At 30.0% G+C, this 15,850-nt stretch overlaps 1 protein-coding gene across 1 annotated transcript; it reads left to right on the forward strand.

The window, feature by feature from the left end:
- The first annotated feature begins 1,352 nt into the window (after positions 1-1,352).
- On the forward strand, positions 1,353-15,334 carry LOC111885695 (PI-PLC X domain-containing protein At5g67130). Its single transcript, XM_023881942.3, has 8 exons — positions 1,353-1,596; positions 1,714-1,836; positions 4,385-4,507; positions 5,190-5,288; positions 5,383-5,686; positions 10,806-11,029; positions 14,513-14,599; positions 15,063-15,334. Exons 1-8 carry the CDS (start codon positions 1,507-1,509, stop codon positions 15,108-15,110), a joined length of 1,098 nt encoding a protein of 365 aa, XP_023737710.1. The 5' UTR covers positions 1,353-1,506; the 3' UTR covers positions 15,111-15,334.
- The last annotated feature ends 516 nt before the right edge of the window (positions 15,335-15,850 follow it).

Genomic DNA, 15,850 nt, shown 5'->3' on the forward strand with positions numbered 1-15,850 from the left:
CATCCCCCCTGGTTGCCTTACAGACACATATGGCTGAGGAATCCCCTTAGCAGTAGTGTCCATCCCGATGAAATTCCTTTGGATAGGTCCCTTATGATAGATGTTTTAGGGACGTAAGGTGAGGATAACGGAAATGGGTAATCGGGTTTAATGATGGTTGGAAATAATAAACTTATTTATTGTGGGTTGAAAACCCTATATGCTAACCAGACTCCCCAGCCTAACTCACTCAGTTTCTTGTATTACAGGTAGTGGCAAAAGCATAGTTGGATGATTTGACGAGAGATTACAGATTTTAGGCTAGTAGAAAATAAATTTAATGTTGTAAGACCTATGTTGTTTTGAGGCCAGATTGTGTTTTGTGGCCTATGGTGTTTTTTGTTTATGCTTATGATCTGTAACGATGATTGACATCCCAAGTTTTTGTAATGTAATGAAAATACATTTCTTTAAGAAATGCTTTGATGAATTTTTATCATATTTTGTTTTGGGAACAAATTCTGCAATATTTTTTTAGAAGTTACTTTGATTTTTATTAAAAAGCATAAACGAAATCGGTCTTTTCTGGCCGTAAAAGTGGGGATGTCACATATTATTATCAATAGAGTACAACGAATCATGCATAACAATATTATATCCCTTAGATCTACGGGTGTAGTCTTCAAACAATTGTCTTTACCATACATAAAGGCTTAGCTGCGCAACTCGTTGGCCGTTTGTAATCGCACTCGTTGTACAATAATAGCTAAGATATATTATTATCAATAAAGTATAACCGATCATGCATCACAATGTTATATCCCTAGATTTATGGATGTAGTCTTCAAAAGAATTTATTTTACCATACAAAAAGGCTTAGCGACACAGCTTGTTGTCCGTTTTCCATCTCACTCGTTGTACGAATATAACTAAGATATATTATTATCAAAGAATATTTTCGATCCATTTGACATTTTTAACTAGTTTTTTACTCATTTATCTTGTTTTTTATTTATTTTTTATGAACGGCTAACACACCCACAAAATCTTACTCCTATGCTATTCTATTGTCCACAACATGACTCGAACCCTGAACCTCTTAAATGATTGACACATTTCAACTCCCCACTAGCCAAAGGCCCAACTCTTAAATGATCGACACATTTCTAACTCCTTGGCACCGCTAGCCAAAGGCCCTTCGATATATCTTGTTACTATTTGTTAAAAATAATAACTTAAATCGGTCTACAACATTATTTCTTTTTTTTTTCTTTTTTCTTTTTTTATAAATAAGATAAAGTTAAATCGATGTACATCAGTACAAATCAAAATTAATGTCATCAAACAATATTAATTAATGTTATTTTTGACTGGTTTTTTCTCAACTACATACAGATATCCCTCCATCTTCCCTATAAATTTATCTCTTCATTTGGAAATTAATTTACAATTCACAATTTCATTTTCTTATGCTGCGTTAAGCAGTTTCGCTTCACATTCATCGTTGGGCTTCAGCAGTAAATTGCCATGGAGTTACAGAGAATTTCAACACTTTTGATCTTAGCTCCATTGTTATTCATGGCTACCATTGCTGCTTGCTCCAACGGAACATGCAAGGTACATCTCTCTCTCTCTCTCTCTCTGGAATTTCCGTAAATTTTCTGCAAACTTTTGGCAATCTTCTGTTGTTTTCTCAATCAAAAAATGAAACTTAACACGATAATTTGGATGTAGTTACTGGATGATTGTGAAACAGACGGAGATTGCGAGGCTGGACTTTATTGTTTCTCATGTCCTCAAGGATATGCAGGCTCCAAATGTGTTCGATCAACTGCTACACCTGTCTTTAATCTTATGGTCAGTGTCTCTTTCCTTCTATCTCCAATTCTTTTTACCTAGAACACCGAAGGAATGTGAAAAGTCGTAAACGATTTGACTTCTGTGTGTGTGTGTGTGTTTAGTGTGTGAAATCACAAGGTTGAGTTGAAATCTGATCAGTTTTTTGTTGGCGATTTTCGTGTGAAATTGTGAATCTATCCATGGATATTTGGTAGAATGAAACAGACAAATGGTCACGTGTAGCCATGGACCTTAACTACAAGGACAACTTATAGTCTTATAGAACCCTATCAATCAATTATCAAAGATATTAATTTGATACAATTATGTAAATGATTGATTTTTTTTTTCAATTTTGATAAAGAAAAATTATTACCAGCTATTTGAGTTTTGGTATTGAAGTTGGGTAAGAGATTGAATCTAAGTTGATCAAATTAAAATTTTTGATATCAACATTTAGGTGTTTTTATCCATAATAGAGTCATTGAAAAAACTATTTACCATATTAATGTATCTTCAAAAATATTTATTATATTAGCATTAAGGAATTGATTTTTCCACCTTCACTTTTGTTTAGTCCACTGAAAATTCATGAGTTGTCAATATTGCCCCTAATTTAAAATTTTAGATATTAAAAAGAAAATATCTCTAGTTAAAATCTTGTAAATTTCCGTTTCTTCCTCACAAATTAGTTCCCAGTACGCAAATTTATTTTTCCAATCTTTTTCATTAGTTACACCATTGTTATTTTATGTTTAATTTTTTTTATGAACGAAACGATCCATATTTATTTATTACTTTTTTTTTTATATTTTCATACCATCGACTCTATATTTTTAAGAGGTGTTAGCAAATAAAACTATTACAAAATTAGTCACTTAGTAAAAGATTACAACTTCAAACTAACATATATAAAATCACAAATATAATATTGACCAACAAAAAATATTTTGAACTAATGCGTATCAAAAAAATTCTTCAATCGGGTATCTTTGAGTATTTTCAAACAATAAGATAGTGTTTGTTTTCGATGATGTAAATGTATTTGGTCTTTTTAAATGTTTGTGAAATAAAATATGATACAAAAGGTTTTTTGTTTTTTTTTTGTTTTTTTCCATTTCTTTAGTCTTCATAGACAAATGTTTGTTTTTTAAAGTCTTTATAAAAAAACTCGACGATGTTGGTAGAGGCGGCGGAAATGGTGGTTGATGTGGCACAAGTAGTGGTGGTGGTGGCGTAGGTAGGGGTAGGGGTGGTGTGAGAGAATGTGCAGGTGGAGGTGGTGACAAAGGTGGAAGCTGTGACGGCAACAACAGTGGTGGTGATGGTGGTAACCGTGGTGATGATAGTGGTGATGACGTCATTCATAGGGGAACAAGCAATATCACAAAGAGTTATAATTTAAAAAAATAATAATAATAATAATTAAACTTTAAAAATCAAGAGCTATTTTTTGTTTTATTTGAAAAAGATGTCAAAAAATTCTTTTATGTCTAATGTCTTTTGAAAAATAAATATTTTTTTTCTCAAATGGCTTTCTGCCGGTAAAAATAAGAGGTTAAAAAATCTTATCAAAAATTAAACAACACCTAAGTAATCTTTTATATGTCATTATGTTTAATTTATAATGGCTAAAATTTGATGATCAAAGGTTTGTGTAAGAAAAATAGATATTTAAAATAAAAAAACAGAAAAAAAAAAAAGATAAAAAAACTACTATTTTGGAAAAAAAACAATAAAAAAACTGAAATAAAAACTATTGTTTAAAAAAAATAAGAAAAAAATAAAATGTTTGAACTAAAAGGGAAAGGAAGAAATAATCGCATATTTAAACTAAAAAAACAATAAGAAATTTTGAAAAGTAAACAAATATGAAAAGAGATACTAAAATGGTAAATATTTTTGAAATTACACTAAAATGGGAAATAGTTTTTTCAATCAAATTATTATGGACAAAAACTCCAACATTTAGAAGCAGAGTCGGTACTGAAGAATTAAATATCCTGAAAGACTCGGGACGAGTCAGAACAAAAGGGTCTTTATCGTTATTATAAGTTTTGATTTTTAAATAAAAATATATAATAAAAAAAAAATTGATCATGTACGGCTGTCCCCTTTGCCTTTTGCCTCTTCTTAAGGCCCCTATGTTTTGAAGCTTTTAATGATGCCTTTTCAGCAAGATTGGTTGTAACTATATGCCCTCAATTACACTTATTTTTGTACTATGTTTCTATTAATAATTAAACAATAGAAAGTGCATATGTTTTGTTTAGTTACGTATCCTTAAATGGGAATTTAGACACCACATATTGTTGCAAGTATAATGATGTCATCTCCGAAGATTGAAATAAAAGTCAAGAGGTGGGTTAGGTCACTCTCACTCATCAAACTTCTTGAACAACTGAATTGGCTTTATACCAAAAAGGCAAAAACAAACATCTGCAATGGGCTCATAAAATAAATCTATTTAATCTTTAATTCTTTATGCACAATATATATATAAATTTAATTTAACCAAGTTTTTACTTTTTATGGTTTTATTTTGTTTGAATGATTGAAAAAACAGAATAATTCGCTCCCATTCAACAAATATTCCTTCTTGACAACACACAATGCCTTCGCAATCGACAATGGAACTATACGACTTACCCCTACAAATCAAGAAGATACCGTCGCTCAACAACTAAATGTAAGAATTAGACTCATTTATCTCGTTTTCTTTATAAATTTTATGGGCGCAAATAGCTACAAAATAACAAAAAAAAATAGCATTTTTGTTTGTGATCTTATTTTCTTGTTTATCAACCAATAATTTGTTGATTATAGAATCTTAGTTTCATTTATTTTAATTATAAAACTGTATTTTCCAATATTCTACTTTGAAAAAAAAAAAAAAAAAAACTATTATAACCGTGCATCATCCTTTTACTTACTTATTACGAACAACTATAGTAACAAATTTTTTTTATCTCGATGACAATGTTATACTTGTTTTAAAAAAAATTCTATGTTTTTTTATTAAATCATTGTATTTTATAGAATCTACCTGATTATAGCGTTGCATTTTTTTCTTCCAGGGTAGTATACTTCAGTTAATATACTTAAATCATCATAGTAATATTCATTTCCATTTCGAGGTCACTGTTATATATAGGTAGACTTTTAAAAATGCAAAGCGATATCAGGAATTGACGAATAGGTGTGAAGTCCCGTTGTAGATGAAATGTGTAGATTTTGGAGTAGTGTAGTGTTTGTGTGTGTAAGTTGTTCTAAAAAAAAGGATAAAATAAAAGTAGAATGTTATAATAAACAAATAACTGAAACTTCATTGTTATTTCTTACATTTAACCCAATTTTATCATATTCTATAGAATGGGGTGCGTGCTTTGATGCTTGATACATATGACTTTGAAGATACAGTATGGTTATGCCATTCTTTTGGTGGAAAATGTTATGACGCCACTAAATTTGTAAGCATTATGCTCCATTTGTGTTCATATATTTTACACAATCTTTACAAGTTTATTTAAAAAATGTGCATGATGCAATGTGTTTACATGTCAGACACCCGCCATAAATACTTTGAAAGAAATCGAAGCTTTTCTATCATCAAATCCAAAGGAAATAGTGACAATCATTCTAGAAGACTATGTACAAGCACCTAATGGTTTGACCAAAGTTTTTACAGACTCGGGTTTGAAAAAGTATTGGTTTCCGGTAACGAGTATGCCAAAAGGTGGCCAAGATTGGCCTTTGGTTAGTGACATGGTGGCTAAAAACCAAAGATTACTTGTTTTCAGCTCTGTTAGATCGAAGGAACAAAGTGAAGGAATCGCGTACCAATGGAACTACATGGTCGAAAATCAATGTAAGTTGTTATTAACTAGGAATAGCACACCCTCACATTTTGTTGTAGCAAACTTATATATGTATAATAGCCAAAATATAATTTAAAATACAATTTGTAAAAATGGATTAATCTTAAAGAAAACATGCATAAAAAGATGTAGAAACAAAAAGATCTTTAAAAAATTTGCATAAAAACGAAGATGTATAAAAGTTGTAAATAATTAGTTATTAAAAAACCAATTTTGTAAAAGTAAATTCATAAGAAACAAAGTTGTAAAAAAAGATGTAAATGCTGTACAAATTTTTCTAAAAAAATGTTAAATTTCTAATCATAAAAAAACAAAGTTGTAAAAGAAGTTGGGAAAATTTTATAGTTATTAAAATATGTCGTAACATAAGATGTAAAAAATGTAAAAAAAACAAAGTTTAATAAAGAAGTAAGTTTTTGAAAAATATAAAACACAAAGTTCTAAAAAAATAGTTACGGAAAATATTTAAATTAGATCAAATTGGAATAAATGCGTAAAAATAATTTGATATTGGGATAAAATTGTTGGGGTATGAAGTCTTCTCCAACACATGGAGCATTTGGAGTTGCAAGTGAGCATTAGAAATCACAAGTGAGAACTTTGAAGTACATGGAGCATTCGGAAAATTAAACATAGAGCACTTGGAGTTACAATGGAGCACCAAAAATCAACATGGGGCACTTAGAGTTCATGGAACATGTGACAAATGAATGGATTATCTAAAAAGGGAATAGATCATCAGACAATGAAATTGATTAAATAACAAAGGAAAAGATCTTCTAAAAGGGGGTATGGAGCATCTTGTGATGCTTCATGATGGAGGTGCGCCACATGTCTTCCTTTATTGAGTCATTATATCCTTTAATGAGACACTCGTGGAAGATGCTCATGGATGATGCTTGTGGAAGATGCTTGTATGACGATGCTTATGGAAGATGCTCACGGATGATGCCCATGGAAGATGCTCATGGGTGATACTTACGGGCGATGCTAATGTGATGATGCTCATAGGTGATGCTCATGGAAGATAATCATGTATGATGCTCATAAGTGATGTTCATTGAAGATGCTCACGGATGATGCTCATAGAAGATGCTTGCGAATGATGCTCATGGAAGATGCTCATGAGGTTGAAGATTCCAGAAGCGTCCACATGACATTCTGTGGTTGGTTGAAAATTAGTGCATCCCCTTTATAGGCTAATTATCGAAGGGTCTGGCACATCATAATTAAGGTTTCTCATGCTTGCCTATAAATATGCTCATATCCTTATTCATTATTCTTTGCACGAGTGTGTGCGAGTGTGTGTACGCCGTAATTTCAAGAAAGCAATCATTGTGAGATTGAGTGCACATCCTTTGGAGCAGTTAGAAAGCAATAGAGTTTCTTTTGTTTTAAGAGCTCAAGTGGGCTGTAACATTGTGTGTGATTGTAATTATTCTTGGAAGCTTAATAAAATCTAGGGGTATCAATTTTATAACACTACACGACAAAAATACACGTCAGGAAATGAAATCGAGACGAAATCAAAATTAGAATCCGTGTTTGTGTTCGTGTCGTGTCTAGTTTAAAAAACACAATGTCGTGTCATGTCGTGTTCGTGTTCAAAAATTGACACGAATTTGACACGATTGAACATGTGTTTGTCGTGTTTGTCATTTTGGTCATGTTATATATGATTAAGTATTAATTAAATAAACTAATAGTTATGTAATGTTATCTTTGTCGTGTTTTAATTGGTTCATTTTCGTGTTAGTGAAAAGCAAAAACTCGACATCATGTCATATCGTGTTCTTTTTACACAAAACCTTGTCGTGTCGTGTCAAAAAAAAACACAACAAGAGCCCTAAGAAAATTCTATCTCTCTCTCTCTCTCTCTCTCTCTCTCTCTCTCTCTCTCTCCTGTGGATGTAGGTCAACTTGACTGAACCATGTTATTGTATTCAATTTTCATTTAAGTTTTTCAGAAGGTTTATATTTTCTGCAAGTTTCACCGAAGTTTGTTTGACATTTTTCAAAAGTGATTAACTTGTTTTGTTGTATCCCAACAAACTGGTATCAATGGTATGACTGAAGATGGGAGAGTTAAGATTGACAAGTTCAATGAAAAAGATTTCGATTTCTAGAAAATGCAAATTGAAGACTACCTCTACTAAAAGAATTTACATGAACTATTGTCCAAAAGTAAACCTGAAGAAATGAAGTATGTTGATTGGGATTTGTTAGATCAGAAGGCACTTGGTCTGTTGAGAATATAATCGGAAAAGAATGTATAGCTTACAACATTATCAATGTGAAGACTACTCATGAGTTGATCAAGATGTTATCTACCATGTATGAAAAACCATCAGTAGCAAATAAAGTTCACTTGATTCGACAATTGGTAAATCTGATGATGAAGAAGGGTGGCTTAGTGACTAATCATGTTAATGAATTTAATTCAATCTTATCAAGGCTAATAGAGGTTGAGATTAAATTTAAAGATGAATTTATGACGTTTCTACTATTATCATCATTACCTAATAGTTGGTTCGGTATAGTAACATCGATTAAAGGATAGGAATATGTTCAAGGAGTAGTTGGAGCTCTAATAAATATGTAAAGAGTGGAAGTTCTGGTGATAATAGTTATGAGGGTGGGGTTGTAGATGTTTCAAAGATTAAACATCCTATTATCTAGAGGACCATTAAGCAAAGTACTCTAATGACGTATTCTCCATCAACCAATGACTTAATGATGTTTGAGAATAGGTAAAAACCATAGGCCTTGAGGATGAACTCCATACATTGGAAGAAGGCTATGGATGACAAGTTGAGCGGATTGCAGAACAGTCAGATGTTTCAGGTTAAGGATGAGATAGAAGCGGGAAAAATTGTAAGGGAAGATTGGTGGAGGATGACTCTCCAATTGCGAAGATGACTACAATCACTTCCATTTTAAATTTAATTTTTCGCTAATAATATCCATCTAGAGTAGCTAGATGTGAATAGAATTGATATCCTTGATGATAACCTGAGAGGAGACATCTAGAGGGCATGACCATAAAGTGCTCTTATAGTTGGTAAAAAAAATTAATGATGCTTCATGATAGAGGTAGGCCACATGTGTTCCTTTGTTGAGCCATGATATCCTTTGATGAGTCACTCGTGGAAGATGCTCATGGAAGATGTTCATGGATGATGCTTGTGGAAGATGCTCATGCGACAATGCACATGAGTGATGCTCATGGTAGACGCTCATGCGATGATACTCAAGGAAGATGCTCATGGATGATGCTTAGGGAAGATGTTCGTGTGATGATGCTCACGGGTGATGCTCATGGATGATGCTCATAGAAGATGCTCGTGGATGATGCTCATAAGGTTGAAGATTCCAAAAGCGCCCACATGGCATTCTGTGATTGGTTAAAAATTAGGGCATCCCCTTTATGGGCTAATTAACGATGGGTCTGACACATCTGAATTAAGGTTTCACACGCTTGCCTATAAATTGGTTTATATCCCCATTCATTATTCTTTGCACGATTGTGTGCGAGTGCGTGTACGCCTTAATTTCAAGAAAGCAACCACTGTAAGGTTGAGTGCACATCCTTTGAAGCAGTTGGTAAGCAAGAGAGTTTCTTTTGTTTTTAGAGCTTTGTGTGTGATTGTAATTTTTCTTGGAAGCTTAATAAACCCCCTTCCCTCTTTCTCTCTCTCTCTCTCTCTCTCTCTCTCTCTCTCTCTCTCTCTCTCTCTCTCTCTCGTCCGTGGATGTAGGTCACCTTAATCGAACCATGTTAAATATTGTGTTCAGATTTCATTTAAGTTTTTCAGAAGTCTTACTCCATAAGTTTCACCACAGGTGGTTTGACATTTGTTAGAAGTGTTTAACTTGTTTTGTTGTATCCCAACAAAAATTGTAAAAAAAAAAAAAAAAACAAAAAAAAAAAAAAACAAAATTCATAAAAATAACTAAATGTTGGGCTAAAACTATAAAATCAAAATAAATTAGGCAAAAATATGTAAAAAGATGAAGTTGGATGGGCACTTATGGGTTAGAATATGTAGAGTGAGAAGTTAGGTCAAATCCGGTTTTCTTACTGTCAGAAAAATGGAGGGTGAATCAAATTCGAACCCTAACGTCCCATATGAGAAAATAAAGTTCATGCAATATGCACATCATTTAAATTCGGATATCAAATAGAATATATATATATATATATATATATATATATATATATATATATATATATATATATATATATATATATATATATATATATATATATATATACCTTTAACTGTATATAAACTTATGTAGTGAAACTCACCATAATAAGTCGTTTTTTTGATATATTCATTATAATGTTCTTAAACTTCAACCCTAACTTTATTTAATTTCAAGATTTTCGAAATTTCACTATTATCTTCCTCTTACATCGCATTTTTTTTTTGCCGAACATCTTCTAGACTATATATATTATAGTTGACAATGAAAATTATGTAAGAGAAAAATAATTGTGAAATTTGTAAAAATCTCGGAAGTAAATCAACTTAGAAGTTGAATTATAAGAACATTGGATGATTATAATATATATATATATATATATATATATATATATATATATATATATATATATATATATATATATATATATATATAATGCAAAACGATTAAAAAATTATTAAAAACATCTTGTGCTATGAACCCGTGACTTTCCAAGAATTAAATAGAAGAAACAATGTAATAAAACTCATTAATATCTTTCAATGATTCAGTGTTTGTGATGAACAAAAAGTATCTCGAATATTTATTAGAAATTTGAGAGTGTAGTTTCTCCATAATCATCCCATTTAAAAAAAATGCTTAAATTACCCTTCTACAGCCAAAAATATTCTTTATTTGTTGAATTCTCCTATACCCCTGCTAAAATGATGGACTTACACAGATGCATAGCATCTTGTGATACAAGATCTTTAATATCGGTTATTATAATGAATACCATACAACAATATCACTAACTCCCTAATACGTATACAACAATACGAACATCCTAATAAAAAGTAACATGCTACATTGTCCTTTTAATTTGTTTATGGTTTATACAAATCTTTGTGTTGATTATAGATGGAGACGGTGGAATGAAAGCGGGTGAGTGTCCAAATAGGGGTGAATCATCGCCCATGAACGATAAAACAAAATCACTTGTTTTAGTGAACTACTTCCGTACGCTTCCTATAAAGATGTTGGCATGCGGTCAAAACAATGGCGGTCTCTCAAACATCACCAAGACTTGCTACACTGATTCGGGAAATCGTTGGGCCAACTTTCTCGCTGTCGATTTTTACAAGGTACCAAAAAAAATTTAGCTGATATTTCTTTTTTAGTTAATGGATATTTTTTAGAATGGTCTATACATGCATTTACTATTCTATTCAAAATCTACATCTTTTATCCACAAACTTGAACCATTAACCTTTGGTTGAGAATCATTTATCCATCAACTCTTGAAACCATAAGGCAAAAGACCCTTTCGTTTTTTCTAAATTAATGGATTTAGTGGATATAAAAATTAATACAAATGTTTTTTTTTACTTGACGCAGAAAGAACAAATTAATAAATACACTTAAGAACATCTTAAGAGGTTTTTAAGTCCTAACATTTTATAAAATTGTTCTCTTCATATATTTTTTTTGGTTATATTTTTCCAATGTGGCATTATTTTTTAAAGGGTGTGTTTGGATCGTTTATTGAAAACAACTTTATTTTTTGGAAGTGTTGTTTATTCACATAGGTGGTATCAAAACCGAGTTTATCGAAAAAAATTGGATTAGCTTATGAAGTATCACGACACTCTAGAAACTGATAAGGTGATTTTTAGTGTTTGGAAAAATATATTAATACATATAACATGGCCGAAAATATACATGGGTAAAGTGGTAAAGTGGTAAATTGATATGTGCATCGTTGTTTAAGAAAATAGGAAAATAATGTTATGATCCATATGGTTTTTTAGTGTTAAAACAAAAAGAAAATTGGTTTCCACATATAATAACAATTTTCAAATAGAAAACTTACCAAATAGAACCTATTTAAAATAACTTACTATAACAAAAATTAATAAGCATTTTAAATTCTATATATATATATATATATATATATATATATATATATATATATATATATATATATATATATATATATATATCATTTTTAATAAATAAAGGGTTTTTTGTCATCTATCACACTCTTATTCATTATGTCACATGTCATTTTGTCATAATTTTGAGATATTTACTTTTCATTTGACATTTACTTCATTTTTCATTTTTGATATATATCATTAATATAGTTTCTATAAATTAAACATATCATAATAACTATATTAATTTCAAATTTTAAACTTCAATTTCAATTTTAAATAAATTTACAATTGAAACATTCGTATTTAACATTTTATTATAATTAGCACATTTAATACACGGATCTGAAAATTAAATACATAATTTTAATTTAATTTTTCATGTTTTTTTTTTAATTTTTTTTATAATTTATACTTATTTCAAATTCAAATAAAGTTGTTGTTTAATCATTTGTATTTAATATTTTGTTGTAATAACACGTGTAGTATATAGGTATCACAACTAGTATTCTAATAAATGAAGATCTTTTTTGTCACATATAAAATTATCATTCATTTTGTCAAATGTTATTTTAAATTAATTTTTTTCTACTTGTCATTTTATGATTTTTTTTTCTGTTTTATTAAATTTTACATAATATTAAATGTAATAATTACAATAAATGTAATGATAAATAAATATCTATTTCATTAATCGATTTACCTTCTAGTTTTCAAATCTTAAATTAAAACCTTATTATTTTCCTTTGTTTATTTATCTAAATTATTTGTTTAAATTTGAAAAAGAAAAAACCCCTTCAAAATTAATAATCCAATATTTTTATCATTTTTATTATAAACTCAAATTTCGCAAATATATATATATATATATATATATATGTATATATAGGGAAGAGTTATATGGAAAATGAATGATTAGGGCAACACATATTTGAACCAATGAAAACATGACAACACATCACTTCCACAATACATTACTTGTGAAGAAAGAAATGGACACGTGTCATTTGATTATTGGTTCCGGTAGATGTTGCCCTAGTTATTTTTTTCCATAGAACTCAATCTTATATATATATATATATATATATATATATATATATATATATATATATATATATATATATATATATATATATATATAGGGAGAGGTTAATTTGAAAATGTAAAAAGGTTGAGAATGCGAGAACGATTGTGGACCAATCATTTTCAAAGGAGCATTATAGAAATTTTACAATTGCATTAATGAGATGGTCAACTTAATTAAATGTTAGTTTCCTAAAATATTGCAATCAATTATTTCAATTTTTTTTTTTTCAAATTTGATTTTTATTAATATAAAATAATTCAACTGAATGAATTTCCTTTCAAAGTATAAGAATTCACATTCTTTTTTTTTACCAATTGAAATTCAAATTATGTTATAACAAAAATATAATTTTTTTTAATATATCAACAAAACTCATTTTTATTCTATAATTTTATTGCTTTCATTGATGAATTTGTAATGAGTTCTTTAACAAAATTTAATAGTCTATATAACATAAATAAGATAATAGATTTTTATTCGTTGACAATTTAATGGGTTGATTGACAGGGCCGGTCCTGAGAAAACAAAAATCATCAAAGGCCCTAGACGAGCCAGAAAAAATAGCCCCTTATCGTTATTATAAGTTTTTAATTTTAAATAAAAATATATAATAAAAAAAATTGGGCCATGTGCGGCTGCCCACTTTGCCCCCCCTCAACGCCCCCTATGTTGATTGATATGTTTTCATTCATAAATGAATTCTTTTGAAAAAACTTATTGGATCAATGTTAATCATTACTATATATAAGTAGGCAAACAATAAGAATTATAATGAATAAAACAAAATAGTCATATTCATAAATAAATGATACATTTTATACGTAGTTATAGAATTCATAGAAAATAATTACATTAATAAATGAATAAAACACTTAGAGCTAGAAAAAATCTCAAAAAAAATAGAAACTCAAGATCCAGATTTCTGTCCAAACCAATGAAAACTTATCACGTTGTTGCCCTTCTTTTTGTCTGTTACAATGAATAAGCCAAAACAATAACAAATTAATACCCAAACGAAAATAATTCTACTCAAATTCAAATGAGAAACCACAAACCCATTTTTTTATTTACTTGAAGCCGACGACATGCAGAAGGGAAGATGCGTACGCAGCTTGGCGACGTGAAAAAGGAAGAAGAAGAACGGAGATTGCTTGCATTTTGATGTCGTATGAATAGTGAGAGAGAAAGAGATAAATAAGGGATCAGTTAATCTGCACTTAAACACCCTAATTATGTGGAAATGTAAAATCCCCTCTATTCCCCTAACATCAATTTATAAGTTACAATTTAATGACATGAGTTTTGAAAACTTACATAAATGGAACTTTGATCATAACCCTAGATCCGAGTATTTGAATGGTTGATATATGTTCTTGCGTTCTCAACCTTTTAACGTTATCAAAATAACTTACCTCTCTCTCTCTCTCTTTCTCTCTCTCTCTCTCTCTCTCTATATATATATATATATATATATATATATATATATATATATATATATATATATATATATATATATATATATATATATATATATTCTAAAACTCATTTATAATTATTATGTTTTATTTATACATGGTTTGATGGAATTTTGTTTGATTTTATAGAGGAGTGAAGGCGGAGGAACATTTCAAACCACTGATTTGTTAAATGGAGAGCTCTTATGTGGTTGCAATGATGTACATGCATGTGTTGTAAGTTGAATATTCGATTATTATCATGTTTAAAGTTTTGTTATTAAAAGTGGGTTTATTTTCATAAAATGATAACCAGTAATACAGAAGTTGCTTTTTAAGCCGCTAGCCTTTTAATTGAACTCTACATAACGATAGACAATTTTTTAGATCCCATTGCATCATTGGGTGGATTTCAATTGGATAAATTATATTGACTCCTACTTGGTGTCACTAGTATCCAAATTGCAATATCTTATACCAGATGGTGACATTGTGTTGGCATTGATATGGAATCTATTTTAATATCCAATATGTCATAATTAACTAGCTGAAATTCACTCTAGTTGTGTAATAAGAACCCAAAAAATGGTTACAATTAAAAGATAAAATACCCAAAAGCAAACCTAATTAGTTGTCATTTTATGACATTAATCTTTAAAAGATTTATTAAAGTTAACCACAAAAATTATGTATTTTGCAGCCAGGAGGAGGAAGTTGCACATCTTGCACGAAGTTTACTTGCGACTAAATAAGACCACATTAAGGGCTTCCATGGCATCAACACAAGATATATTAAAATCGTAGTTTTCCTTGGTAATTATTATTTATCATGATTCATGTAAACCTGTTTTTTGTGGGAAACTATAAATTTAAGAAAAAAAATGTCTTCATTCAGATTATTAGGACATGAAAGCTTGATTTGATATGCATAATAATAAGAACACAATCAACACAATGATTTGTGTGTTAAAAGACATTATCTATTATAGTGAGGTGTTAAAAAATGAACTAGGTCTAATCTAAATAATTAACTCAACTCATAACTTTCTAAGATTACATCTTCTATGCACACTCTATAATGAATATTACAATCACTATTCATAGAGGTACAAGTACAAGTCTCTCTCTCTCTCTCTCTCTCTCTCTCTCTCTCTCTCTCTCTCTCTCTCTCTCTCTCTCTCTCTCTCTCTCTCTCTCTCTCTCTCTCTCTCTCTCTCTCTCTCTCTCTCTCTCTCTCTCTCTCTCTCTCTCTCTCTCTCTCTCTCTCTCTCTCTCTCTCTCTCGTCATAAGCTAAAATCCCACATGTTTAAGTGAGTCTTCCAAGTCTTCTCTTGTCATCCTCCAGAACTTTGCATCCCAACATCACTTCCCACTGATAAACAGAGTAAACGTGAATCTTTAAATATGAAAAAGTTAAAAAAATATTACAATTTCCTTTTACTTGTGTTGAAATCCAAAATGTAGTGTTCACAAGATATATTCTTGCA

This window comes from Lactuca sativa, chromosome 4 (genome assembly GCF_002870075.4).
Source record: "Lactuca sativa cultivar Salinas chromosome 4, Lsat_Salinas_v11, whole genome shotgun sequence".
NCBI lineage: Eukaryota > Viridiplantae > Streptophyta > Magnoliopsida > Asterales > Asteraceae > Lactuca > Lactuca sativa.